General features: G+C 37.9%; 1 protein-coding gene across 1 annotated transcript in view; it reads left to right on the forward strand.

The window, feature by feature from the left end:
* The window catches only part of LOC113902735 (coiled-coil domain-containing protein 7-like), a 169,077-nt gene that overhangs the window by 70,793 nt on the left and 70,607 nt on the right, over nt 1-27,677 (forward strand). Inside the window, exons 13-16 of the mRNA XM_027558129.1 lie at nt 2,222-2,332; nt 15,641-15,751; nt 16,586-16,717; nt 26,822-26,920. Of these exons, the coding sequence (XP_027413930.1) occupies nt 2,222-2,332; nt 15,641-15,751; nt 16,586-16,717; nt 26,822-26,920 (453 nt within the window). The remainder of the gene's footprint in view (nt 1-2,221; nt 2,333-15,640; nt 15,752-16,585; nt 16,718-26,821; nt 26,921-27,677) is intronic.

The raw sequence follows: 27,677 nt of genomic DNA on the forward strand, positions 1-27,677 counted from the left end.
TTCTACCAATAACATATTCTTTAATAGAAACCACAATATTTGGGGTTTTTAGAGGCCCAAAGTGTATTTACTCATAGTTGTGTCTGGAAAAGAGTTATGGTAAAATAAAACTATACAGAATTATCTGTTTCCTCCTCATCCTTCTATAATGGCTATGGGAATCACAGAAATTTGTTCAGCAGTATCCAAGAGGCCCAAGAAATGCAATTTTTCCCCTCCTTACTTGGAACTTTGTAAGGGTATGTCCTCAGGTCCCCACTGAAGACATAGAGACCTTGTCTAATGTCTAGTTATGTTTATTTATCAAAGCTTACAGGTCTGAGTAAAAGTAGGAAGCATCTGTATTGATGGATCTTACAGGTGCTACTGTTACCAAGTTAAACAAAATTACCTCCTCCATCAATGAATCAAACCACCCAATACACATAGTATTTTAACTTGGATCCATACTCCTTAGTTTTTATACACATGTACATATATTCATAGACACATACGTGTGCGTGTGCACATAAATATGCATATGTTCATGCATACTTATATTCAAGAAATCATGAGGACTCTCAGACACCTTTAGTTTTAGTCTCTCAGGTCTGCTTGCCTTCCTTCATTTTGTGTGTGTGTTTTCCATGGTGTTAAACCTGACTCTTACATCAACAGATTTATATATTTGCTCCAATCCCGCAGTGCTTCCACCCCTGTTACAGAATTACTTAGCATGTACCACTACCAAAAAAAAAAAAAGAGAGAGAGAAAGGCTACTGAAAATATTTAGTGATTTGGTTTCTGTCTTTCCCCCATCCTTTGGCCCAAGATTGAGGGTATGTTTCAAACACTGTATTTATGACTAATTGGGATCATTGTTGGTTTTTTAACCCTTCAGTAGGTTCATTTCCAGAGAAGGCAATGGCACCCCACTCCAGTACTCTTGCCTGGAAAATCCCATGGATGGAGGAGCCTGGTGGGCTGCGGTCCCTGGGGTCACTAAGAGTCAAACATGACTGAGCGACTTCACTTTCACTTTTCACTTTCATGCATTGGAGAAGGAAATGGCAACCCACTCCAGTGTTCTTGCCTGGAGAATCCCAGGGACGGAGGAGCCTGGTGGGCTGCCGTCTATGGGGTCGCACAGAGTCAGACACGACTGAAGTGACTTAGCAGCAGCAGAAGCAGGTTCATTTCATTTGCTTTCAGTTTTCATTTCCTCTTATTATCCTTGTTGGTTTAGTTCTATTTTTGAAATGTATGCAACATATTGACCTACTTACCAAAGGTATACTTAAGGGCATCATCTCTTTCCAGTGCATCTCTGTGCATTCCCCAGTCCTCTCTCTCTCCCCCTTTCTTCTTATGCTTATCTTTTCTGTGCTTCATCTTGTAAAGTTAATATCTATTTTTTCATTTTTCTGATTACTTCTTTCTGAACCAAAAGTTAGCATACTACATACCCTTTAAAATTTTTTTCCACTTAACATTATCTCCTAGAAATCCCTCCATGTAGTTTATAAAAATCTTTTATTATTTTTATGTAAATATATAAAATAGTACCACATTATATACCACAGTTTATACTATACCATAATTAATTGTATATGCCTTGGTTTATTCAACCAATAAGGGGCTTCCCAGGTGGCGCTAGTGGTAAAGAACCTGCCTGCCAGTGCAGAAGACATAAGAGCTGCAGGTTCAATCCCTGGGTTGGGAAGATCCCCTAGAGGACATGGCAACCCCCTCCAGTATTCTTTCCTGGAGAATCCCCATGGACAGAAGAGCCTGGTGGGCTACAGGCCATAGGGTTGCAAAGAATCAGATACAACTGAAGTGACTTAGTACAGCATTTAACCAATATCCTATTCTTGAACATTAGCTGTTCAAGAAATAAAATATCTTGCAATTACAGATAATACTATAATGAATAACCTTGTGCATATGTATTTTTATTGTTTCATCTATTATTGTGTATTTATTTAGTGTATACATGCCCCCAAAGTAGAGATTAATATGAAATATATTTGATGCCTCAGAATATCTTTGAAATAATGAGACATTTTCAGTAGCATCCATTAAAACTTTTCTTATTTGCATGTAAGATTGTTATGACAATTTACTGATAACTTTAAAAATGAGAGAAAATTCTACTGTACACTTGCTGTAAATTTGAAATCTAGAGATTTCATGATGGATCTGTTTTTCCATTTACTGAACTAAATGCATCTCTATGTAGCTCGTATTGGAGTACCAGATGAAAATCTTACGGTTTTTGATCAATATCCAGTGTCAAAACTCCAAACGCAAGTAGAGAAACAAATAAATTACAGAAGGGAAAGGAGTCAGAGTAAGTATAATAATTATGGTAACTTTTAAATTATTTTAATCTCATCAGAAAATATTTTTCTTTGGTCGATGAATATGTATTTGAGTGTATATTTTATAGAAGTAAAATAAATGACCTAAACTGTGAATACCCACAGACAACTAGAGAACAAGATCCAAAGTGTTAATACCTTTGGATTGTAATTTCATTGTCATAAGATTATTTCACAGCCATAAAGCATTCACTCAGTATCCACTAAGCTCAGTAACTGTCCAGTCATATCTCGAATTGTGTATACCTTTTAGCTGACTCTGGGAGATTACAGGTTCCAGGAAATTCTGCCCAGTGGGCACTTCTGACCAGTAGCAGTGTCATTCTGCCTAGGCTCCAAATGACAAACAGAAGTTTTTGAGGTCTGTAACTAAAACAGCAAATAGAAATCAGAGAGGCTTAGGGGAATGGCAGCCTGGAGGCTTGATGGAGAACCCCACCAGGGTATTCTGTTAGTTGGGCCACACAAAGGTGAGGTCTTCTTGGTGACCTCATAGGTAGGTGCCATCAAGTTCCCTGTTTGGAAAGTGCCAATACCAGAAAAGTACCTCTTTTTATTTGGGGAAGTTGAGAGGACCAGATATTGTCAGTCATTTTCTCTGGATAGGATGTTGTTGCTTTTTCTATATCGTGCCTAGGAATTTCACTTGGGTGATGGGTCTTGGTGCCTCATCTGTATTAATGACTCATCATTTTGCCTCATGTGAGTCCACAGAATGACCAGTCATCATTGGGTAGTGCCCTTGTCTGGGACCACCAGGAAGACGTCTTCAACATAGTGGAAAGCTAGTGTTCCTTCCAGTAGCTTGAATTTTTCTAGGTCTTATCATATCTAATGACAGATAGTAGGGGAATTTAGGTAGACTTTTGGATGGACATTAGTGGTATGTTGCAAACCATTACACATAAAATTAAACTGATCCTGATTATCCACATTGACAATGATGCTGAAAAGGGAGTTTGAGATGTCAGTTGTTGTATACCAAGTTTTTTATCTTGGGCGATAACCTCTGTGACAATGTCAAAGTCAGGTACTGCCAGTGCTCAGAGTTTTACTACAATGTTGAGCTGCCAATAGTCATCGAGACTCCATGCTCCTAAGGCCATGTGCACAGGTTAGTTGAGGCTATTGAGTGAGAATTAGTCTCACGAAGGACCTTGTTATTCTTGAACTTAGCAATGAAGGTGTTGCTTTTTGCTTTTTTATTCTAGGCAGTTTCTGCTGTTTTTGAGAAACAACAGCCCTAGGGGCTGCTAGTCAGGAAGGTTTATGGTCTCTTATATGCCCGCTAAAATGGTGCCAGCTGGAGCAGTTTTCTTCAGGGCTTATGGGCAAATGTGAGCAGGTGTTCACTTAGGCAGCACATCTATATCACTCATAAATTCAATAGTGAATGCCCTAAGAAGTTTTTGTTGGAGTTTGGAGTTGGCCAAAGAGACCCATCCATAGCTGGATCTGGGTAAGGGTCCCACTGGTAATGACCTCAGATCCAAAATCAGAGACATTGTTTTTTCCCCTCATTCTGGTGCTGGGGTTTGAGGGTCACAGCCACCTCTGTACTGGTATCCCAAAGTCCCAGAAATGTAACTCTTCCCTACCTCCACATTCAACTCTGACCTTGGGATACAACCTCTGGTCCCTACTGGAGATCCTGAGATCTGATCTGCAGTTTTGTCTTGTTTGTTGCTGAATGTTAGAGGGGCTCACCTATTCATCTCCATATTCACAGGGAGAGCCAGAGATAATAATTTCAATTCATCATAGAAGTTGTTAAATATGCAGACTCTAATGAGGCTGTGTTTTGTGGCCCTTATGGCTTAATACCTGGCCATCTACCTCCTCTTTGAGTATCCAGACTCAGAGAGCTTCTCTAGAAGCATCATCGAGGAGAAAGCACATGGTTACCATTTTATATTGCTCTCTTAGCCAGTCTTTACCATTTGAGCAGAAGGTGTTTTTTCTGTGTCTAAAAGTAGGTCAGTTAAGTTCTGGATTTTGTTGCAGAACATTATCACCTGACCTTATAAGGAACTTTGGTTTAGCTCAATAACCAGCAGGAATAGCAGAAATAAATCTAGAAACCTGGCCTGGTTAACAAGCTTATCTACTGTTCTTATTCATCACTATAGCATGATTAACAGGGCTGCTATAGACTCTGCAGTGGTGGTCCAAACATTATTTTAGTGACAGGTTCAGGCTGAAAGCTGCCAGAGCATAAATAGTACCCAACCGAGAAAGGAAAGGGTCTCAGTGTTTGCCTGTCCTCTTCCCTCTTTCTCCCTCCACCTTGAGCAAACTTCCTGCTTTCAGGGCACACTTAAGAACGGGCTTTATAGTGATGCAAGCCACAAAGCACCACAGTGCCTCACTGTGTTAGATTACTTCTTTCATCATGCAAGTGCACAACTCAAGTCTCTAAGGCCTCTTTACCTCACATACAGAGCAATCCCAAAGAGTTCTGTATTCATTTAATTCAATCATGAGTCTCAGTTTTAGGCTGTCCATCATTGTCTGGGACCTCATGAAAACTGACAACAGTATTGCATGAGAACATAGAATGTTGCATCCATGAATCAAGGTAAATTGGAAGTGGTCAAACAGGAGATGGCAAGAGTAAACATTGACATTTTAGGAATCAGTGAACTAAAACGGATGGAAATGGGTGAATTTAATTCAGATGACCATTATATCTACTACTGTGGGCAATAATCCCTTAGAAGAAATGGAATAGCCCTCATAGTCAACAAAAGAGCCTGAAGTGCATTTCATGGATGAAATCTGAAAAACAACAAAATGATCTCTGTTCATTTCCAAGACAAACCATTCAATATCACAGTAATGCAACCACTAATACCGAAGAATCTGAAGTTGAATGGTTCTATGAAGACCTACAAGACCTTATAGAACTAACACCAAAAAAAAAAAAAAAAGATGTCCTTTTCATCATAGGGAACTGGAATACAAAAGTAGGAAGTCAAGAGATACCTAAAATAAAGAGCAAGTTTAGCCTTGGAGTACAAAATGAAGCAGGGCAAAGGCTAACAGACTATTGCCAAGAGAACACACTGGTCATAGAAAACAACCTCTTCCAACAACACAAGAGACTACTCTACACATGGACATCACCAGATGGTCAATAACCAAAATTAGGTTGATTACATTCTTTGCAGCCGAAGATGCAGACGCTCTATACAGTCAGCAGAAACTCTATACAGTCAGGAAAAACAAGACCGAGAGCTGACTGTGGCTCAGATCATGAACTCCTTATTGCCAAATTCAGACTTAAATTGAAGAAAGTAGGGAAAACCACTAGGCCATTCAGGTATCAACAAAATCAAATCCCTTATGATTATACAGTGGAAGTGAGAAATAGATTCAAGGGATTAGATCTGATAGACAGAGTGCCTGAAGAACTATGCACTGAGATTCATAACATTGTACAGGAGGTGGTGATCAAAACTGTCCCAAAGAAAAAGAAATGCAAGAAGGCAAAATGGTTGCCTGAGGAGCTCTTACAAATAGCTAAGAAAAGAAGAGAAGTAAAAGGCAAAGGAGAAAAGGAAAGATATATTCATCTGAATGCAGAGTTCCAGAGAATAGCAAGAAGAGATAAGAAAGCCTTCCTCAGTGAACAATGCAAAGAAATAGAGGAAAACAACAGAATGGGAAAGACTGGAGATCTCTTCAAGAAAATTAGAGATACCAAGGGAACATTTCATACAAAGACGGGCACAATAAAGGACACAAACAGTACAGACCTAACGGAAGCAGAATATACTAAGAAGAGGTGGCAAGAATACACAGAAGAAGTATACAAAAAAGATCTTCATGACCCGGATAATCACAATGGTGTGATCACTCACCTAGAGCCAGACATCCTGGAATGTGAAGTCAAGTGGGCCTTATGAAGTATCACTACAAACAAAACTAGTGGAGATGATGGAATTCCAGCTGAGCTATTGAAAATCCTAAAATAATGCTGTTAAAATGCTGCACTCAATATGCCAGCAAACTGGAAAACTCAGCAGTGGCCACAGGACTAGAAAAGGTCAGTTTTCATTCCAATCCCAAAGAAAGGCAATGCCAAAGAATTTTCAAGCTACCACACAGTGGCCCTGATTTTATATTCTAGCAAAGAAATGCTCAAAATCTCCAAGCTAGGCTTCAGCAGTATGTGAACTAAGAACTTCCAGATGTACAATGTAGGTTTAGAAAAGGCAGAGGAACCAGAGATCAAATTGCCAACATCCTCTGGATCTTAGAAAAAGCCAGAGAATTCCAGAAAAACATCTGCTTCATTGATTACTCCAAAGCCTTTGACTGTGTAGATCACAACAAACTGGAAAATTCTTAAAGAGATGGGAATACCAGACCACCGTACCTGCTCCTAAGAAACCTGTATGTAGGTCAAGAAGCAGCAGTTAGAACCAGACACTGAACAATGGACTGGTTCCAAATTGGGAAAGGAGTACGTCAAGGCAATGTATTGTCACCCTGCTTATTTAACTTAGATGCAGAGTACATCATGTAGAATTCCAGGCTGGATGAAGCACAAGCTGGAATCAAGATTGCCGGGAGAAATACAAATAACCTCAAGGCAGATGACACCACCTTTATGGCAGAAAGCAAAGAGGAACTAAAGTGTCTCTTGATGAAGGTGAAGGAGGAGAGTGAAAAATATGTCTTAAAACTCAACATTCAAAAAATGAAGATCATGGTATCTGGTCCCATCACTTCATGGCAGATAGATGGGGAAACAGTGACTGACTTTATTTTCTTGGGCTCCAAAATCACTGCCAATGGTGACTGAAGTCATGAAAGTAAAAGACACTTGCTCCCTGGAAGAGATACTATGACCAACCTAGATAGCATATTAAAAAGCAGGGACATTACTTTGCTGACAAAGGTCCATCTAGTCAAAGCTATGCTTTTTCCCATAGTAATGTATGAATGTGAGAGTTGGACCATAAAGAAGGTTGAGCACCAAAGACTTGATGCTTTTGAACTGTGGTGTTGGAGAAGACTCTTGACAGTCCTTAGACTTCAAGGAGATCAATCAATCTTAAAAAGGAAATCAATCCTGAATGTTCACTGGAGGAACTGATGCTGAAGCTGACGCTCCAATGCTTTGGCCACCTGATGTGAAAAGCTGATTCCTTAGAAAAGACCTGATGCTGGGAGAGACTGAAGGCAGGAGGAGAAGGGGACGACAGAGGATGAGATGGTTGGATGGCATCAACGACTCAATAGACATGAGTTTGAGCAAACTCCGGGAGATGGTGAAGGACAGGAAAGCCTGGCATGCTGCAGTCCATGGGGTCAAAAATAGTTGGATACTACTGAACAACTAAACAGCAAGTCTTCTCCAAGGGTGCTCCTGGGTACTCTTGATGTAGCACTTCCTGAGGCTCATTGCTGTGGCTAGCACAGTGCATTGTTGGACCCTCAGACTCTTGCAGTTGACCAGCTAGTACTCCCCAGCAAGTCTTGTAGTCTTGTCTAGCATTTCCTGAAAATGCCCAGGTGGATCTTCATGCTTTTTACTTTTCCAGAAAGACATTGTACTTAATTGGGCCACCCTGCCTGCCACCATTTGTCACTGAAAATAGAGCTATCAGTTGTAAAGGTAGTCTATAAAGACAGTGAACCAAACTGAAAGTAAAAAGTCTTTATTCACGTACTGCAATAGTATTAGTAAGAGTCTAAACATGAAAGGACAGGAGCTCTACCAGTGTCCCTACCACTTTCATTTTCCCATGCCATGACATCTGGGAGCATCTGATGTATTGATAATAAGGAAAGTGAATGTCCCTCTCTATGTTCAGATATTTATATACTATATATAGTATGTATGTGTGTGTATATGTATATACACACAGAATTATCTACCATTGTAGCATATTTACATTATACCAATACCATATTTGTGGTATACATAATCACTTTATTCAACCAGTCTCCTATGCTTTAACATTTAGATGGCTGTGTTTTATAATTAATGAATGACTTTCTACACAGGCATTTTCATTATTTGGTCTATTATTATGTATTAACCTAAAGTATAAATAGCTCATGAAATTGAAGACCAGAATAAAATATACTTGCTGGGGGAGGTCCTAAGATGGCAGAGGAATAGGACAGGGAGGCCACTTTCTCCCCCACAAATTCATTGAAAGAACATTTGAACGCTGAGCAAATTCTACAAAACAACTTCTGAATGCTGGCAGAGGACATCACATACCCAGAAAGGCAGCCCACTGTCTTCAAAAGGAGGTAGGACAAAATATAAAAGATAAAAAGAGAGACAAAAGAGGTAGGGATGGAGATCCATCCTGGGAAGGGAGTCTTAAAAGAAGTTTCCAAACATCAGGAAACTCTCATCGACAGGTCTGTGGGGAGTCTTGGAATCTCAGAGGGCAACAAAACTGGGAGGAAAAATAAATAAATCAATAATTAAAACCCACAGATTACATGTCTAATGGCAACTCTCAGTGCTCGCATCCACCACCAGCAAGTGGGGGCTGAACAGGGAGGCGCAGGCTGCATTGCTTAGGGTAAGGACTGGGCCTGAATGCCCTAAGGGCAATCTGAGGGAACTAATGTGAGATAGCAACCCAAACTGTGGGATAGCCAGAGAGAGAGAGAGAGAGAACTGTCCTGCAAAAAGCCCTAACCTAAGATACTGCCAGGCCCGCTCACAGAACAAAGGACTGAGCAAATACCAGAGGAGAGCTAGCAGGCTGCAGACCGGCAGCAGACCCATCGGAGACAAGCAGGCAGTGGGGGTTTGCAGCCAGAGCCATGAACGGGAAATCACGGCCCCAGAGAGGCATCCTCTACCAAACTGTAAGCAGCCTTCGTTGCTAACCAAGACTTCTTGGGATTCTGGACTGTTGACATCTGCTGGGAGGGTCACAGCCAGAGATCAGCTCCCCAGAAGAGACACACGGCACACCTGAGAAGACGCGCCCGTTGTACACCCAGAAAACTGAGCAGCTGTGATGGGGGAGGCAATAAGACGCACCCCCTACCTGGGGGTGACTGTGCTCTCCAAGCACCTAGTCACCTGAGCTGCTCAGACCTGGGAAGGGTACAAAACGCAGGCCCAACCAAGTCTGCGCCTTTGTGGAGTACCCGAAAACCTGAACCTGAGCGGCTTAGACCTGGAAAGTGCACGCAACCCAGGGCCTGCCTCAGACAGTTCCCGGCAGAGCAACCTGGAGCCTGAGCAGTGTAGACCATGAAAGCTCACACGCTGTGAGTAGGGGCAAACCCACTGCAGCTGAAACACTGTGAGCACTCCCCACACATGCCAGTAATATTTGTTTGCAGTGTTCTTCCCTCCCCACAGCACGACTGAACAAGTGAGCCTAAATAAGTGACCACCATTGCCCCCTGGTGTCAGGGTGGAAATTAGACACTGAAGAGACCAGCAAACAGAAGCTAAAATAAACAGAGGGAACCGCTTTGGAAGTGACAGGTGCAACAGATTAAAACCCTGTAGTTAGCACTGACTACATTGGAAAGGGCCTATAGATCCTGAGAAGTATAAGCCGGATCAAGGAACTGAAACTGAACTGACCCCACACTGTCCACAACAGCTCTGGAGAAATTCCTAGATGTATTTTTACTTATATCATTTTTTTAATTTTTTAAACTTTTTTTTAAGTCCTCTATTACTCCTTTAATTTTCACTTTTATAACCTACTTCAGTTCAGTTCAGTCGCTCAGTCGTGTCCGACTTGTTGCGACCCCATGAATCGCAGCATGCCAGGCCTCCCTGTCCATCACCAACTCCAGGAATTCACTCAAACTCACGTCCATCGAGTTGGTGATGCCATCCAACCATCTCATCCTCTGTCGTCCCCTTCTCCTCCTGCCCCCCAATCCCTCCCAGCATCAGAGTCTTTTGCAATGAGTCAACTCTTCACATGAGGTGGCCAAAGTATTGGAGTTTCACTTTAGCATCAGTCCTTCCAAAGAACACCCAGGACTGATCTCCTTTAGAATGGACTTGTTAGATCTCCTTGCAGTCCAAGGGACTCTCAAGAGTCTTCTCCAACACCACAGTTCAGAAGCATCAATTCTTCAGCGCTCAGCTTTCTTCACAGTCCAACTCTCACATCCATACATGACTACTGGAAAAACCATAGCCTTGACTAGACAGACCTTTGTTGGCAAAGTAATGTCTCTGCTTTTGAATATGTTATCTAGGTTGGTCATAACTTTCCTTCCAAGGAGTAAGCGTCTTTTAATTTCATGGCTGCAGTCACCATCTGCAGTGATTTTGGAGCCCAAAAAAATAAAGTCTGACACTGTTTCCACTGTTTCCCCATCTATTTCCCATGAAGTGATGGGACCAGATGCCATGATCTTAGTTTTCTGAATGTTGAGCTTTAAGCCAACTTTCACTCTCCTCTTTCACTTTCATCAAGAGGCTTTTTAGTTCCTCTTCACTTTCTGCACTAAGGGTGGTGTCATCTGCATATCTGAGATTATTGATATTTCTCCCTGCAATCTTGATTCCAGCTTGTGCTTCTTCCGGCCCAGCATTTCTCATAATATACTCTGCATATAAGTTAAATAGCAGGGTGACAATATACAGCCTTGACGTAATGCTTTTCCTATTTGGAACCAGTCTGTTGTTCCATGTCCAGTTACTAATAATTACCTTAAATGTAAATGGGTTGAATGCCCCAACCAAAAGACAAAGACTGGCTGAATGGATACAAAAAAAAAAAAATACCCCTGTGTATGTTGTCTTTCTTTCCAAAAGAAAGCAAGAGTAGCAATACTCATATCAAATAAAATAGACTTTAAAATAAAGGCTGTGAACAGAGACAAAGAAAGACACTACATAATGATCAAGGGATCAATCCAAGAAAAAGATATAACAATATAAATATATATGCACCCAACATAGAAGTACCGCAGTATGTAAGGCAAATGCTAACAAGTCTGAAAGGGAAAATAACAATAACACAGTAATAGTGGGAGTGTACCCTACTCACACCTCTGGATAGATCAGCTAAACAGAAAATTAACAAGGAAACACAAACTTTAAATGACTATGGACCAGTTAGACCTAATTGATATCTATAGGGTATTTCACCCCAAAACAATGAATTTCACCTTTTTCTCAAGCGCACATGAAACCTTCTCCACGATAGATCACATCCTGAGCCATAAATCTAGCCTTGGTAAATTCAAGAAAATTGAAATCATTCCAAGCATCTTTATGACCATAATGCAGTAAGATTACATGTCAGTTACACGAGAAAAACTATTAAAAATTCCAACATATGGAGGTTGAACAACACGCTGCTGAATAACCAAAAAATCACAGAAGAAATCAAAAAAGAAATCAAAATATGCACAGAAATGAATGAAAATGAAACACAACAACCCCAAGCCTATGGAACACTGTAAAACAGTGCTAAGGGGAAGGTTCATAACAATACAGGCTTACCTCAAGAAACAAGAAAAAAGTCAACTAAACAACCTAACTCTACACCTAAGGCAACTAGAAAAGGAAGAAATGAAGAACCCCAGGGTTAGCAGAAGGAAAGAAATCTTAAAAATTAGGGCAGAAATAAATGCAAAAGAAACAAAAGAGACCATAGCAAAAATCAACAAAGCCAAAAGCTGGTTCTTTGAGAAAATAAATAAAATCGACAAATCTTTAGCCAGACTCATCAAGAAACAAAAGGAGAAGAATCAAATCAACAAAATTAGAAATGAAAATGGAGAGATCACAACAGACAACACAGAAGTACAAAGGATCATAAGAGACTACTATCAGCAATTACATGCCAATAAAATGGACAACTTGGAAGAAATGGGCAAATTAGAAAAGTACAACCTTCCAAAATGAACCAGGAAGAAATAGAAAATCTTAACAGACCCATCACAAGCACGGAAACTGAAATTGTAAACAGAAATCTTCCAGCAAACAAAAGCCCAGGCCCAGACGGCTTCACAGCTGAATTCTACCAAAAATTTAGAGAAGAGCTAACACCTATCCTGCTCAAACTCTTCCAGAAAATTGCAGAGGAAGGTAAACTCCCAAACTCATTCTATGAGGCCACCATCACCCTAATACCAAAACCTGACAAAGATGCCACAAAAAAAAAAGAAAACTACAGGCCAATATCACTGATGTACAAAGATGCAAAAATCCTTAACAAAATTCTAGCAAACAGAATCTGACAACATATTAAGAAGATCATACATCATAACCAAGTCAGAGAAGGCAGTGGCACCCCACTCCAGTACTCTTGCCTGTAAAATCCCATGGATGGAGGAGCCTGGAAGGCTGCAGTCCATGGGGTCACTGAGGGTCGGACACGACTGAGTGACTTCACTTTCCCTTTTCACTTTCATGCATTGGAGAAGGAAATGGCAACCCACTCCAGTGTTCTTGCCTGGAGAATCCCAGGGACGGGGGAGCCTGGTGGGCTGCCATCTATGGGGTCGCACAGAGTTGGACACGACTGAAGTGACTCAGCAGCAGCAGCATAACCAAGTGGGCTTTATCCCAAGGATACAAGGATTCTTCAATATCTGCAAATCAATCAATGCAATCCACCACTTTAACAAATTGAAAACTAAAAACCATATGATTATCTCAATAGATGCAGAGAAACCCTTTGACAAAATTCAACATCCATTTATGATAAATATTCTCCAAAAAGCAGGAATAGAAGGAACATACCTCAACATAATAAAAGCTATATATGACAAATCCACAGCAAACATTATCCTCAATGGTGAAAAATTGAAAGCATTTCCCCTAAAGTAAGGAACAAGACAAGGGTGCTCACTCTCACCACGACTGTTCAACACAGTTTGGAAGCTTGGGCCACAGCAATCAGAGCAGAAAAAGAAATAAAAGGAATCCAGATTGGAAAAGAAGAAGTAAAACTCTCACTGTTTGCAGATGACATGATCCTCTACATAGAAAACCCTAGGAAACCAGAAACCCTAGAAACCAGAAAATTACTAGAGCTAATCAATGAATATAGTAAATTTGCAGGATATAAAATTAACACACAGAAATCCCTTGCATTCCTATACACTAACAATGAGAAAACAGAGAAATTAAGGAAACAATTCCATTCACCATTGCAAGGTAAAGAATTAAATATTAGGAATATATCTACCTAAAGAAACAAAAGACCTATATATAGAAAACTACAAAACACTGATGAAAGAAATCAAAGAGGACACAAATAGATGGAGAAATATACCATGTTCATGGATTAGAAGAATCAAGATAGTGAATATGACTATACTACCCAAAGCAATCTATAGATTCAATGCAATCCCTATCAAGCTACCAACAGTATTTTTCACAGCACTAGAACAAATAATTTCACAATTTGTATGGAAATACAAAAAAAAAAAAAACCTTGAATAGCCAAAGCAATCTTGAGAAAGAAAAATGAAACTGGAGGAATCAACCTGCCTAACTTCAGGCTATACAACAAAGCCACAGTCATCAAGACAGTATGGTACTGGCACAAAGACAGAAATATAGAACAATGGAACAAAATAGCCCAGAGATAAATCCACGCACCTATGGACACCTTATCTTTGACAATGGAGGCAAGAGTATACAATGGAGAAAAGTCAATCTCTTTAACATGTGGTGCTGGGAAAACTGGTCAGCCACTTGTAAAAGAATGAAACTAGAACACTTCTAACACCATACACAAAAATAAATTCAAAATGGATTAAAGATCTAAACATAAGACCATATACTATAAAATTCCTAGAGGAAAACATAGGCAAAACATTCTATGACATAAATCACAGCAAGATCCTCTATGACCCACCTCCCAGAGTAATGGAAATAAAAGCAAAAATAAACAAATGGAGCCTAATTAAACTTAAAAGCCTTTGCACAACAAAGGAAACCATAAGCAAGGTGAAAAGACAGCCTTCAGAAAGGGAGAAAATAATAGCAAATGAAGCAGCTGACAAAGAATTAATCTCAAAAATATACAAGCAGCTCATGCAGCTCAATTCCAGAAAAATAAACCATCCAATCAAAAAATGGGCCGAAGAACTAAATAGACATTTCTACAAAGAAGACATACAGATGGCTAACAAACACATGAAAAGATGCTCAACATCACTCATTAGCAGAGAAATGCAAGTCAAAACCACAATGAGGTACCATTTCACGCCAGTCAGAATGGCTGCTATCCAAAAGTCTACAAGCAATAAATGCTGGAGAGGGTGTGGAGAAAAGGGAACCCTCTTACACTGTTGGTGAGAATGCAAACTAGTACAGCCACTATGGAGAACAGTGTGGAGATTCCTGAAAAAACTGGAAATAGAACTGCCATATGACCCAACATTCCACTACTGGGCATACACACTGAGGAAACCAGAAGGGAAAGAGACACGTGTACCCCAATGTTCATTGTAGCTCTGTTTATAATAGCCAGGACATGGAAGCAACCTAGATGTCCATCGGCAGACAAATGGATAAGAAAGCTGTGGTACAGATACACAATGGAGTATTACTCAGCCATTAAAAAGAATACGTTTGAATCAGTTCTAATGAGGTGGATGAAACTGGAGCCTATTATACAGAGTGAAGTAAGCCAGAAAGGAAAGCACCAATACAGTATACTAACGCATATATATGGAATTTAGAAGGATGGTAACGATAACCCTATATGCGAGACAGCAAAAGAGACACAGATGCATAGAACAGTCTTTTGGACTCTGTGGGAGAGGGCAAGGGTGGGATAATTAGGGAGAATGGCATTGAAACATGTATATTATCATATGTGAAATGCATCACAAGTCCAGGTTCAATGCATGAGACAGGGTACTTGGGACTGTTTCACTGAGACGACCCAGAGGGATGGGATGGGGAGGGAGGTGGGAGGGTGGTTCAGGATGGGGACCACATGTACACCCATGGCAGATTTATGTCAATGTATGGAAAACCACTACAATGTTGTAAAGTAATTAGCCTCCAATTAAAATAAATGTATTTTTTAAAAAAAGCCAATTTCCCCTCCAAAAAAAGAATAAATAAAATAAAATATACTTGCTGCTTAGGAAAATTTATATAATGAGATAGCTTCAACATCATCTAGTTTTAGGACAGATCTAGCATTATAGTATTAATCAATGACTTATGACTTCATAAAAATGAGAGAAAATTCTACTGTACCCTTATTATAAATTTGAAATCTAAAGATGGCCCAATAGTTGTATTTTTCCATGTAATAGACTAAATGCATGTTTTTATGTAGGTTATTTTGGAGCATCAGGTCAAAATCCTCTGCTTGTGAATGAAGATTTAGTTTCAAAACCCCAAAAGCAAGTGAAGAAAGAGATAGCTTCTCGAGAGGAAAGACGCTATAGTAAGTATAATAATTAAAGGAAATGTTAAATGATTTTAAACTCATCAGAAGATTTTTTTTCCTTTGGTTCATGAATATGTATTTGAGCATATATTTTATAGAAGTCAAAATGAATGACCTAATATAATTTGAGAACAATGGCAAAAGTAATGATACCGTTTTGTTGGTATTTGCACAGTTAATAATTCAGTTCAGTTCAGTCACTCAGTTGTGTCCAACTCTTTGCGACCCCATGAATCACAGCACGCCAGGCCTCCCTGTCCCTCACCAACTCCTGGAGTTCACCCAAACTCATGTCCATTGAGTCGGTGATGCCATCCAGTCATCTCATCCTCTGTCGTCCCCTTCTCCTCCTGCCCCCAATCCCTCCCAGCATCAGGGTCTTTTCCAATCAGTTAACTCTTCGCATGGGGTGGCCAAAATTTTGGAGTTTCAGCTTCAGCATCAGTCCTTCCAATGAACATCCAGGACTGATCTCCTTTAGGATGGACTGGTTGGATCTCCTTGCAGTCCAAGGGACTCTCAAGAGTCTTCTCCAACACCACAGTTCAAAAGCATCAATTCTTCGGTGCTCAGCTTTCTTCATAGTCCAACTCTCACATCCATACATGACCACTGGAAAAACCATAGCCTTGATTAGACGGACCTTTGTTGGCAAAGTAATATCTCTGCTTTTCAATATGCTATCTAGGTTGGTCACTCAGTAACAAAACTGCTTTCACACACTCATGACAAATATTCACATGATGTTTCTTAGGTCAGCTCTATGCAAAGAAAATTTGATTATTTGGCATATCCAGAAGTTCCATTATACATGTATGTTTTTCTACCTAGCATATCCTTTTCAAAACCAGAAAAATGATATGATAACAGTTGAAAATCTACATCCTGAGAAGAAGGATTTGTTTTCAAGAAAGCAATCCCAAACTCAGAAACCTAGAGCTATCAAAAAGGAGAATCTTGATGGTAAGTAATTAAGCATAAATCTTATAAACTTGTATGTAATTAATTTCAGAATGCTGTTTTTTGTTTATGAATATATCTTCAACCATTTGCTTATTTAGTAATTGCTCTCATTGTGCCCAGCGCTGAATGTGCGCACTCTGCGCTTAGTTGTTCAGTCGTGTCCGACTCTTGCGACCCTGTAGGCTGCAGCCTGCCAGGCTCCTTTGTCCAAGGGATTCTCCAGGCAAGAATACCAGAATGGGTTACGATTTCCTTCTCCAGGGCATCTTCCCAACCCAGGGATTGAACCCAGATCTTCTGTATTGCAGTCAGACTCTACTGACTGAGCTACCCAAGAAGCCCATTGTACTTTGTACTTTGCCAATGCCCATTGTACATTCTCATTGTACTTCAGATCTTTATTGATGATTTATCTCTTTCTTTTGTAATCCACTCCAGTGTTCTTGCCTGGAAAATCCCAGGGACGGGGGAGCCTGGTGGGCTGCCGTCTATGGGGTCGCACAGAGTCAGACATGACTGAAGTGACTTAGCAATTTGTAATCACTGAATTAAATGTGTTATATATTACACTTTGTGGATTTCTCTATTCTTGTAGTTGTGACAGGCTTTGGTTTATATCTTGTGATATTCTATTATTTTTGTGCATATAAATTTTAAAGTGATAATTATTCTTGGGGACAGAGCATTTTATCCTAAGGGAGAGACTTCATTATTTTTATGGTTTTTATTTATTTTCCTTTAAAACTACCTTATCTGCTATCAGTGTAGCTCCACAAACTTTCTTTTGGTTGGTATTTGCACAATACATTTTTTTCTCTCCTGTTACTTTAAAGATACTTTCCTGTATCTTTGTGATTTTGCTGAATTTCTGGTAAGAAACTTATAGAATTCAGCCTGATCTTTTAATTACCTCTCACAATCATATATAATCTGATTATTGATATATTTAAGTGTAATTCCACTATTTTTCCTATTTGATATATTTCTTTCAGTCTTTCACTATGTTCTTTATCATAATATGTGTTTTCCTTGGCCATATTTAATACCAAAAATTTTAAGCTTTATTCAAAACTACAAATGCTATAAAAAAAACTAAATAATAATTTTAAATGTAAGTATTTATAATAATGTTTATAGTAACAGTATTTCCAAATTAAATTTATTTGTTCAGTTCAGTTCAGTCGCTCAGTCGTCCGACTCTGTGACTCCATGGACTGCAGCACACCAGGCCTTCCTGTCCATCACCAACTCCCGGAGTTGATCCAAACTCATGTCCATTGAGTCGGTGGTGCCATCCAACCATCTTGTCCTCTGTCGTCCCCTTCTCCTCCTGCCTTCAATCTTTCCCAGCATCAGGGTCTTTTCCAGTGAGTCAGCTCTTTGCATCAGGTGGCCAAAGTATTGGAGTTTCAGCTTCAACATCAGTCCTTTTGGGATGGACTGGTTGGATCTCCTTGCAGTCCAAGGGGCTCTCAAGAGTCTTCTCCAACACCACAGTTCAAAAGCATCAATTGTTTGGCATGTAGCTTTCTTCACAGTCCAACTCTTACATCCATACATGACTACTGGAAAAACCATAGCTTTGACTAGACAGACCTTTGTCAGCGAAGTAATGTCTCTGCTTTTTAATAAGCTGTCTAGGTTGGTCATAATTTTCCATCCAAGGAGTAAGCGTCTTTTAATTTCTTGGCTGCAGTCACCGTTTGCAATGATTTTGGAGCCCAAAAACATAAAGTCTATCACTGTTTCCACTGTTTCCCTGTCCATTTGCCATGAAGTTATGGGACCGGATGCCATGATCTTCATTTTCTGAATGTTGAGCTTTAAGCCAACTTTTTCACTGTCTTCTCTCGCTTTCATCAGGATGCTCTTTAGTTCTTCACTTTCTGCCATACGGGTAGTATCATCCGCATATCTGAGGTTATTGATATTTCCCCCAGCAGTCTTGATTCCAGCTTGTACTTCATCCAGCCCAGCATTTCTCATGATGTACTCAGCATATAAGTTAAATAAGCAGGGCGACAATATACAGACTTAATGTACTCCTTTCCCTATTTGGAACCAGTCTGTTGTTCCGTGTCCAGTTCTAACCGTTGCTTTAAATATATTTGATGCGTCTGTATATCTGGAAAGTAATGACTGCTTCATATACATGTGTGAAAAACATATTCACATGATATTTGCATTTCAAATAGATAATGATTTGTTTATATCATTTAAAGATAAAGTACAATATTGTAGGATAACTAACATAAATTGTAAATCTAGAGGTTCCACTGCAGATTTCTGATTCTCTGTTTAGTGTTTTTATGAGCCATTCTTCCTAAAGCCCAGAAAATTAATGAGGTATCAAATGAAAATCTTTTGCCTGACACTTGGTACTGCTAGAACGAAAAGACTCAGTAGTAAATATTACTATGAATGTTATTAAATTATTTTGCGTTTTAATTGTTTTAAGCAGAATTATGTTCATGAATGTGTGAGCTTACAGGCATCAAAGTCAAGGTTTTATTGTGTTATTTAAACTCCTATTTCTTGACTTCTTCAAATTTTGTTTCTTATATCCATTATGGAGCAATGTCTGTACTGAATTCTCCCACTATGATTGTGGATTTACCTATTTTTGTAGTATTGTCCTTTTTCCTTATACTGTCTGTGTTGTTAGAAGCATACAAATAAAAATGTCTGATAGTCCTTATGGACTCAATGTTTTCTTTTTATAAACAGTACCATCTTAGTCTGTCTCCAGTAAGATCTTTTGATTAAAATCTTAGTTTGTATGACGTTGATATAACTACTACAGATTTCTTTTGGTTCATATTTGCATATCTTTTTTCACCTCTTTATTTTCCAGTTTCTATATTCTTATAAACCAGTGACATCACTTATAGATTATAATTAAATTGCTTATAAATCCAGTGTGACTGTCATTGTCTAGCCCAAAAACATGTAATCCACTTATAATTATTGTGCTTACTAATATATTTAAATTGTAAGTATTTCCTTTTTTGGGTGCTTTCTAATTTTTGCACCTGATTCCGGTTTCTGTTTCTTTCCTTATTTTGGAATTATTACTTTTTAATCAGTTTAACTTTTAAACCCGTTGTATATGTTGTTAAAAGTTTTAAAGTATTTTTAAATATGACTATCCTTAGTACAATAAAGTCTAATTACAACTTTTTAAGTGTTGTATGCAGTAACAAGTCTTCCACATACTTTAAGGAAACGACTCTGATGATTTTATACTTAATTTCATAGTCCATTTTGAAAATGCGTTATCAGTTAGAGGATGGGGTGGGCAAGGGGAGGATGGTTTGATCATTTGTTTAAATTGTGTGTATTTACTTGTAAAATTGGATGGAAACTTTAAGTTCTTGGTATACATTAATAATCCAAAGATTTCACAGTCCAGCTGTTTTACTTTTTACTGGATTAAGAGCCTCTATACTTGTAGCTGAGAAAATGGATGAGATGTCAGATGAAATCTTACACCTAAAGAAAAAGTTTAAATCCTATAAAACTCATCTCGAATTAAGACACTTGGAACTGCCAGAAAAGTGAGGCTTTGTAGTAAGAATATCATATACTGATTTTTAATTAATTTTCTCCAGTTCTTTAATATTTATTCGGGTGATCACAGGAATATATGCTATATATATATCATATGTACTTATATGCACACATATACATAACATATACATGTTTGTGTATGTATGTTCTCCATTAGGTAAAGTTGATTAACTATGAGGTTTTTACCTTCTTAATTTCATTGAAGTTCTATGTTTATTTTATCATTTGTGAGAAAGGTATGTTAAATTCAACTACTGTGTTTATTTTTCCATTACTCTTTGTTCCATCAATTTCAATTTTATGTTTCTAAAGCTTTATTATATATAAAAATACAGATGCATGATCTATGTCATATATATAGGTGATATATTACATACAAGTATGTATAATAAATATGCAGATTTTAATTTGTTATATGTTCTTAGTGAACTGAAATTCTGTCTTTATGATGGACATTTTGTAGTAGTTTTTTGTACCTTTATTTTATCTGATGTTAGCATAGTATCTTTATATAACTATTTGCATGGAATGATTTTTTATCCCTTTATTCTTAACCTTTTCATATTATGATTTAGTTGTATATAATTGCTAATTTTTGTTTGGTTTTTGGATTTTTTTTTTGGTTTTTAAATATATTTCTCTATTTGTTTAAACCTTCCCTAATTTTTTTCAGCAATGTTTTCTTTTTTTATTTTACATGTGCACACTGCTGTATTTATTGAATCTTCATTGTTGCACTCGGGATTTTTCTAGTTGCGGAGAGCAGGAGCTACTCTCTCGTTGTGGTGCATAGGCTTCTCTTTGTGATAGCTTCTCGTTGCTGAGCACAGGCTCTAGGCACAGAGGCCTCAGTAGTTGCAACTTGCTGGCTCTAGGGCATGCAGGCTTCAGCAGTCGTGGTGCATGGGCTTAGTTGCTCCACCGTTTGTGGAATCTTCCCGGATCAGGGTTTGAACCGATGTCCCCTACATTGGCAGGCAGATTCTTATGCACTGTGCCACCAGGGAAATCCTAATTAGTTATTTTTTAATCCAGTATAAATCTTCTAAATATTTAAATATACTGTTTATCATTTGTTTTTTTTCTCACCCATATCTGTTAAGAAAATATCACATTTAGCCAGAATACAGAAAGGACACCCCAAACTCAGTAATTTAAACAAGATGAAGAGACAGAGGAATACCCAGCAGATAAAAGAACAGGATAAATGCCCACCAAACCAAACAAAAGAGGAAGAGATAGAGAATCTACCTGATAAAGAATTCCGAATAATGATAGTGAAATTGATCCAAAATCTTGAAATCAAAATGGAATCACAGATAAATATCTTGGAGACAAAGATTGAGAAGATGCAAGAAAGGTTTAACAAGGACCTAGAAGAAATAAAAGAGAGTCAATATAAAATGAATAATGCAATAAATGAAATTAAAAACACTCTGGAGGCAACAAATAGTAGAATAACAGAGGCAGAAGATAGGATTAGTGAATTAGAAGATAGAATGGTAGAAATAAATGAATCAGAGAGGATAAAAGAAAAACGAATTAAAAGAAATGAGGACAATCTCAGAGACCTCCAGGACAATATTAAACGCTACAACATTCGAATCATAGGGGTCCCAGAAGAAGAAGACAAAAAGAAAGACCATGAGAAAATACTTGAGGAGATAATAGTTGAAAACTTCCCTAAAATGGGGAAGGAAATAATCACCCAAGTCCAAGAAACCCAGAGAGTCCCAAACAGGATAAACCCAAGGCAAAACACCCCAAGACACATATTAATCAAATTTAAAAAGATCAAACACAAAGAACAAATATTAAAAGCAGCAAGGGAAAAACAACAAATAACACACAAGGGAATTCCCATTAGGATAACAGCTGATCTTTCAATAGAAACTCTTCAAGCCAGGAGGGAATGGCAAGACATACTTAAAGTGATGAAAGAAAATAACCTACAGCCCAGACTATTGTACCCAGCAAGGATCTCATTCAAATATGAAGGAGAAATCAAAAGCTTCTCAGACAAGCAAAAGCTGAGAGAATTCTGCACCACCAAACCAGCTGTCCAACAAATACTAAAGGATATTCTCTAGACAGGAAACACAAAAACAGTGTATAAACTCGAACCCAAAACAATAAAGTAAATGGCAACGGGATCATACTTATCAGTAATTACCTTAAATGTAAATGGGTTGAATGCCCCAACCAAAAGACAAAGACTGGCTGAATGGATACAAAAACAAGACCCGTACATATGTTGTCTACAAGAGACCCATCTCAAAACAGGGGACACATACAGACTGAAAGTGAAGGGCTGGAAAAAGATTTTCCATGCAAATAGGGACCAAAAGAAAGCAGGAGTAGCAATACTCACATCAGATAAAATAGACTTTAAAACAAAGGCTGTGAAAAGAGACAAAGATGGTCACTACATAATGATCAAAGGATCAATCCAAGAAGAAGATATAACAATTATAAATACATATGCACCCAACACGGGAACACCACAATATGTAAGACAAATGCTAACAAGTATGAAAGGAGAAATTAACAATAACACAATAATAGTGGGAGACTTTAATACCCCACTCACACCTATGGATAGATCAACTAAACAAAAAATTAACAAGGAAACACAAACGGTAAACGATACAATAGACCAGTTAGACCTAATTGATATCTATAGGACATTTCATCCCAAAACAATTTCACCTTTTTCTCAAGCGCACATGGAACCTTCTCCAGGATAGATCACATCCTGGGCCATAAATCTAGCCTTGGTAAATTCAAAAAAATAGAAATCATTCCAAGCATCTTTTCTGACCACAATGCAGTAAGATTAGATCTCAATTACAGGAGACAAACTATTAAAAATTCCAACATATGGAGAATGAACAACACCCTGCTGAATAACCAACAAATCACAGAAGAAATCAAAAAAGAAATCAAAATTTACATAGAAACTAATGAAAATGAAAACACAACAACTCAAAACCTGTGGGACACTTTAAAAGCAGTCCTAAGGGGAAAGTTCATAGCAATACAGGCATACCTCAAGAAACAAGAAAAAAGTCAAATAAATAACCTAACCCTACACCTAAAGCAACTAGAAAAGGAAGAAATGAAGAACCCCAGGGTTAGTAGAAGGAAAGAAATCTTAAAAATTAGGGCAGAAATAAATGCAAAAGAAACAAAAAAGACCATAGCAAAAATCAACAAAGCCAAAAGCTGGTTCTTTGAAAGGATAAATAAAATTGACAAACCATTAGCCAGACTCATCAAGAAACAAAGGGAGAAAAATCAAATCAACAAAATTAGAAATGAAAATGGAGAGATCACAACAGACAACACAGAAATACAAAGGATCATAAGAGACTACTATCAACAATTATATGACAATAAAATGGACAATGTGGAAGAAATGGACAAATTCTTAGAAAAGTACAACTTTCCAAAACTGGACCAGGAAGAAATAGAAAATCTTAACAGACCCATCACAAGCACGGAAATTGAAACTGTAATCAAAAATCTTCCAGCAAACAAAAGCCCAGGTCCAGACAGCTTCACAGCTGAATTCTACCAAAAATTTAGAGAAGAGCTAACACCTATCCTACACAAACTCTTCCAGAAAATTGCAGAGGAAGGTAAACTTCCAAACTCATTCTATGAGGCCACCATCACCCTAATACCAAAACCTGACAAAGATCCCACAAAAAAAGAAAACTACAGGCCAATATCACTGATGAACATAGATGCAAAAATCCTTAACAAAATTCTAGCAATCAGAATCCAAGAACACATTAAAAAGATCATACACCATGACCAAGTGGGCTTTATCCCAGGGATGCAAGGATTCTTCAATATCTGCAAATCAATCAGTGTAAAACACATTAACAAATTGAAAAACAAAAACCATATGATTATCTCAATAGATGCAGAGAGGGCTTTGACAAAATTCAACATCCATTCATGATAAGAACTCTCCAGAAAGCAGGAATAGAAGGAACATACCTCAATATAATAAAAGCTATATATGACAAACCCACAGCAAACATTATCCTCAATGGTGAAAAATTGAAAGCATTTCCTCTAAAGTCAGGAACAAGACAAGGGTGCCCACTTTCACCATTACTATTCAACATAGTTTTGGAAGTTTTGGCCATAGCAATCAGAGCAGAAAAAGAAATAAAAGGAATCCAAATTGGAAAAGAAGTAAAACTCTCACTATTTGCAGATGACATGATCCTCTACATAGAAAACCCTAAAGACTCCACCAGAAAATTACTAGAACTAATCAATGATTATAGTAAAGTTGCAGGATATAAAATCAACCCACAGAAATCCCTTGCATTCCTATACACTAATAATGAGAAAACTGAAAGAGAAATTAAGGAAACAATTCCATTCACCATTGCAACAGAAAGAATAAAATACTTAGGAATATATCTACCTAAAGAAACTAAAGACCTATATATAGAAAACTATAAAACACTGGTGAAAGAAATCAAAGAGGACACTAATAGATGGAGAAATATACCATGTTCATGGATTGGAAGAATCAATATACTGAAAATGAGTATACTACCCAAAGCAATTTATAGATTCAATGCAATCCCTATCAAGCTACCAACGGTATTCTTCACAGAGCTAGAACAAATAATTTCACAATTTGTATGGAAATACAAGAAACCTCGAATAGCCAAAGCTATCTTGAGAAACAAGAATGGAATGGGAGGAATCAACCTACCTGACTTCAGGCTCTATTACAAAGCCACAGTTTTCAAGACAGTATGGTACTGGCACAAAGACAGAAATATTGATCAATGGAACAAAATAGAAAGCCCAGAGATAAATCCACGCACATATGGACACCTTATCTTTGACAAAGGAGGCAAGAATATACAATGGATTAAAGACAATCTCTTTAACAAGTGGTGCTGGGAAAGCTGGTCAAGCACTTGTAAAAGAATGAAACTAGAACACTTTCTAACACCATACAGAAAAATAAACTCAAAATGGATTAAAGATCTCAACATAAGACCAGAAACTATAAAACTCCTAGAGGAGAACATAGGCAAAACACTCTCCGACATACATCACAGCAGGATCCTCTATGATCCACCTCCCAGAATATTGGAAATAAAAGCAAAAATAAACAAATGGGACCTAATTAAACTTAAAAGCTTCTGCACAACAAAGGAAACTATTAGCAAGGTGAAAAGGCAGCCTTCAGAATGGGAGAAAATAATAGCAAGTGAAGCAACGGACAAACAACTAATCTCAAAAATATACAAGCAACTCCTGCAGCTCAACTCCAGAAAAATAAATGACCCAATCAAAAAATGGGCCAAAGAACTAAATAGACATTTCTCCAAAGAAGACATACAGATGGCTAACAAACACATGAAAAGATGCTCAACATCACTCATTAGCAGAGAAATGCAAATCAAAACCACTATGAGGTACCATTTAACGCCATTCAGAATGGCTGCAATCCATAAGTCTACAAGCAATAAATGCTGGAGAGGGTGTGGAGAAAAGGGAACTCTCTTACACTGTTGGTGGGAATGCAAACTAGTACAGCCACTATGGAGAACAGTGTGGAGATTCCTTAAAAAACTGGAAATAGAACTGCCTTATGATCCAGCAATCCCACTGCTGGGCATACACACTGAGGAAACCAGAAGGGAAAGAGACACGTGTACCCCAATGTTTATCGCAGCACTGTTTATAATAGCCAGGACATGGAAGCAACCTAGATGCCCATCAGCAGATGAATGGATAAGAAAGCTGTGGTACATATACACAATGGAGTATTACTCAGCCATTAAAAAGAATACATTTGAATCAGTTCTAATGAGATGGATGAAATTGGAGCCTATTATACAGAGTGAAGTAAGCCAGAAAGAAAAACACCAATACAGTTTACTAACGCATATATGTGGAATTTAGAAAGATGGTAACAATAACCCTGTGTACAAGACAGCAAAAGAGACACCGATGTATAGATCAGTCTTATGGACTCTGTGGGAGAGGGAGAGGGTGGGGAGATTTGGGAGAATAGCATTGAAACATGTATAATATCATGTATGAAACAAGTTGCCAGTCGAGGTTCGATGCACAGTACTGGATGCTTGGGGCTGGTGCACTGGGATGACCCAGAGGGAGGGTAGGGGAGGGAGGAGGGAGGAGGGTTCAGGATGAGGAACATGGGTATACCTGTGGTGGATTCATTTCGATATTTGGCAAAACTAATACAATATTGTAAAGCTTAAAAATAAAATCAAATTAAAAAAAAAAATCACATTTAACCCTAAATTGTAAATACCTCATAAAACTATTCTCTCTACTTTTCACATCTCTCTACATTTCACATACTTACTCTATAATTCACTATCTCAATAATGTGGTATTTGACTTTATTGTTTCAAACTATGAGAAGAAATATTCCTGGATAATTGAAGTGTGTTTGAATTACAGAGGATTTTCAGTAAATCCAGTTCTCTACTTAATGGATTAAAAACATCTTTCTTGCAGCTCAGAAAGCAAGAGACATATCATCTGAGGATGAAGTTGGATCAAAAAGCCAGTCTCAAACTGAGAAACTTAGAGCTGGCAAAATGGAAACTCTGAATAGTAAGTCTGATAAATTTCAATATTAATTTATTTTTAATTAAAGTAAAAAGCAAAAAATCCTCTGTCTTAGGTTTGTGAATGTTTAATCATATCTTTTGTATAGATCTGTTACATCATATATTTACTGTGTTGTTCAGTTCTTCTTTAATTGAAGTTCTGTTTATTCTGTGTTACTAAGAGATGTATGTTAAATTTTCCTTCTATGATTATGGATATCTTTGTGTTTCCAGGTAGTTTTTTGCCAGATTGGTTTATATATTTGGAAATGATGTTATTAAATGTGTATGAATTTAAACTTGTATATTTACCTGGTAAACAGCCTTCATCTCTATAAAAGTATATCCTTTATCCCTAAGAATACATTTTTTGCCTTTATATTTATTTTATCTGATAATAGTACAGCCATATTTGCTTTCTTATGATAAGTATTTATACAGTCTTCTGTATACAGTCTTCTGTCTTCCGTAAACAGTTCAGACAGAAGTTCATGGTATATTGTATGATGTCAGTAGTTTTTGTCATAATGATCCTAAACCAAAAGAAAAGCCAAACAGTTTCTTTATTAATTGTGTACAAACAACACCTGCTGAATACTACATAACTTTTGTGGCAACATAAATTTTCATATGGTTGCTAAATTATATGATAAAACTATTAACTTTGTAAACTGCTAAACCATCCTCAAAGTGGCTGTAGTGTTTTGCTTTCCTCCCAGCTACAAATCAAGTTTCCCATTGCTCCAAATTTCTGAGATCAT

Source organism: Bos indicus x Bos taurus, chromosome 13 (genome assembly GCF_003369695.1).
Source record: "Bos indicus x Bos taurus breed Angus x Brahman F1 hybrid chromosome 13, Bos_hybrid_MaternalHap_v2.0, whole genome shotgun sequence".
In the NCBI taxonomy this organism is placed as follows: Eukaryota; Metazoa; Chordata; class Mammalia; order Artiodactyla; family Bovidae; genus Bos; species Bos indicus x Bos taurus.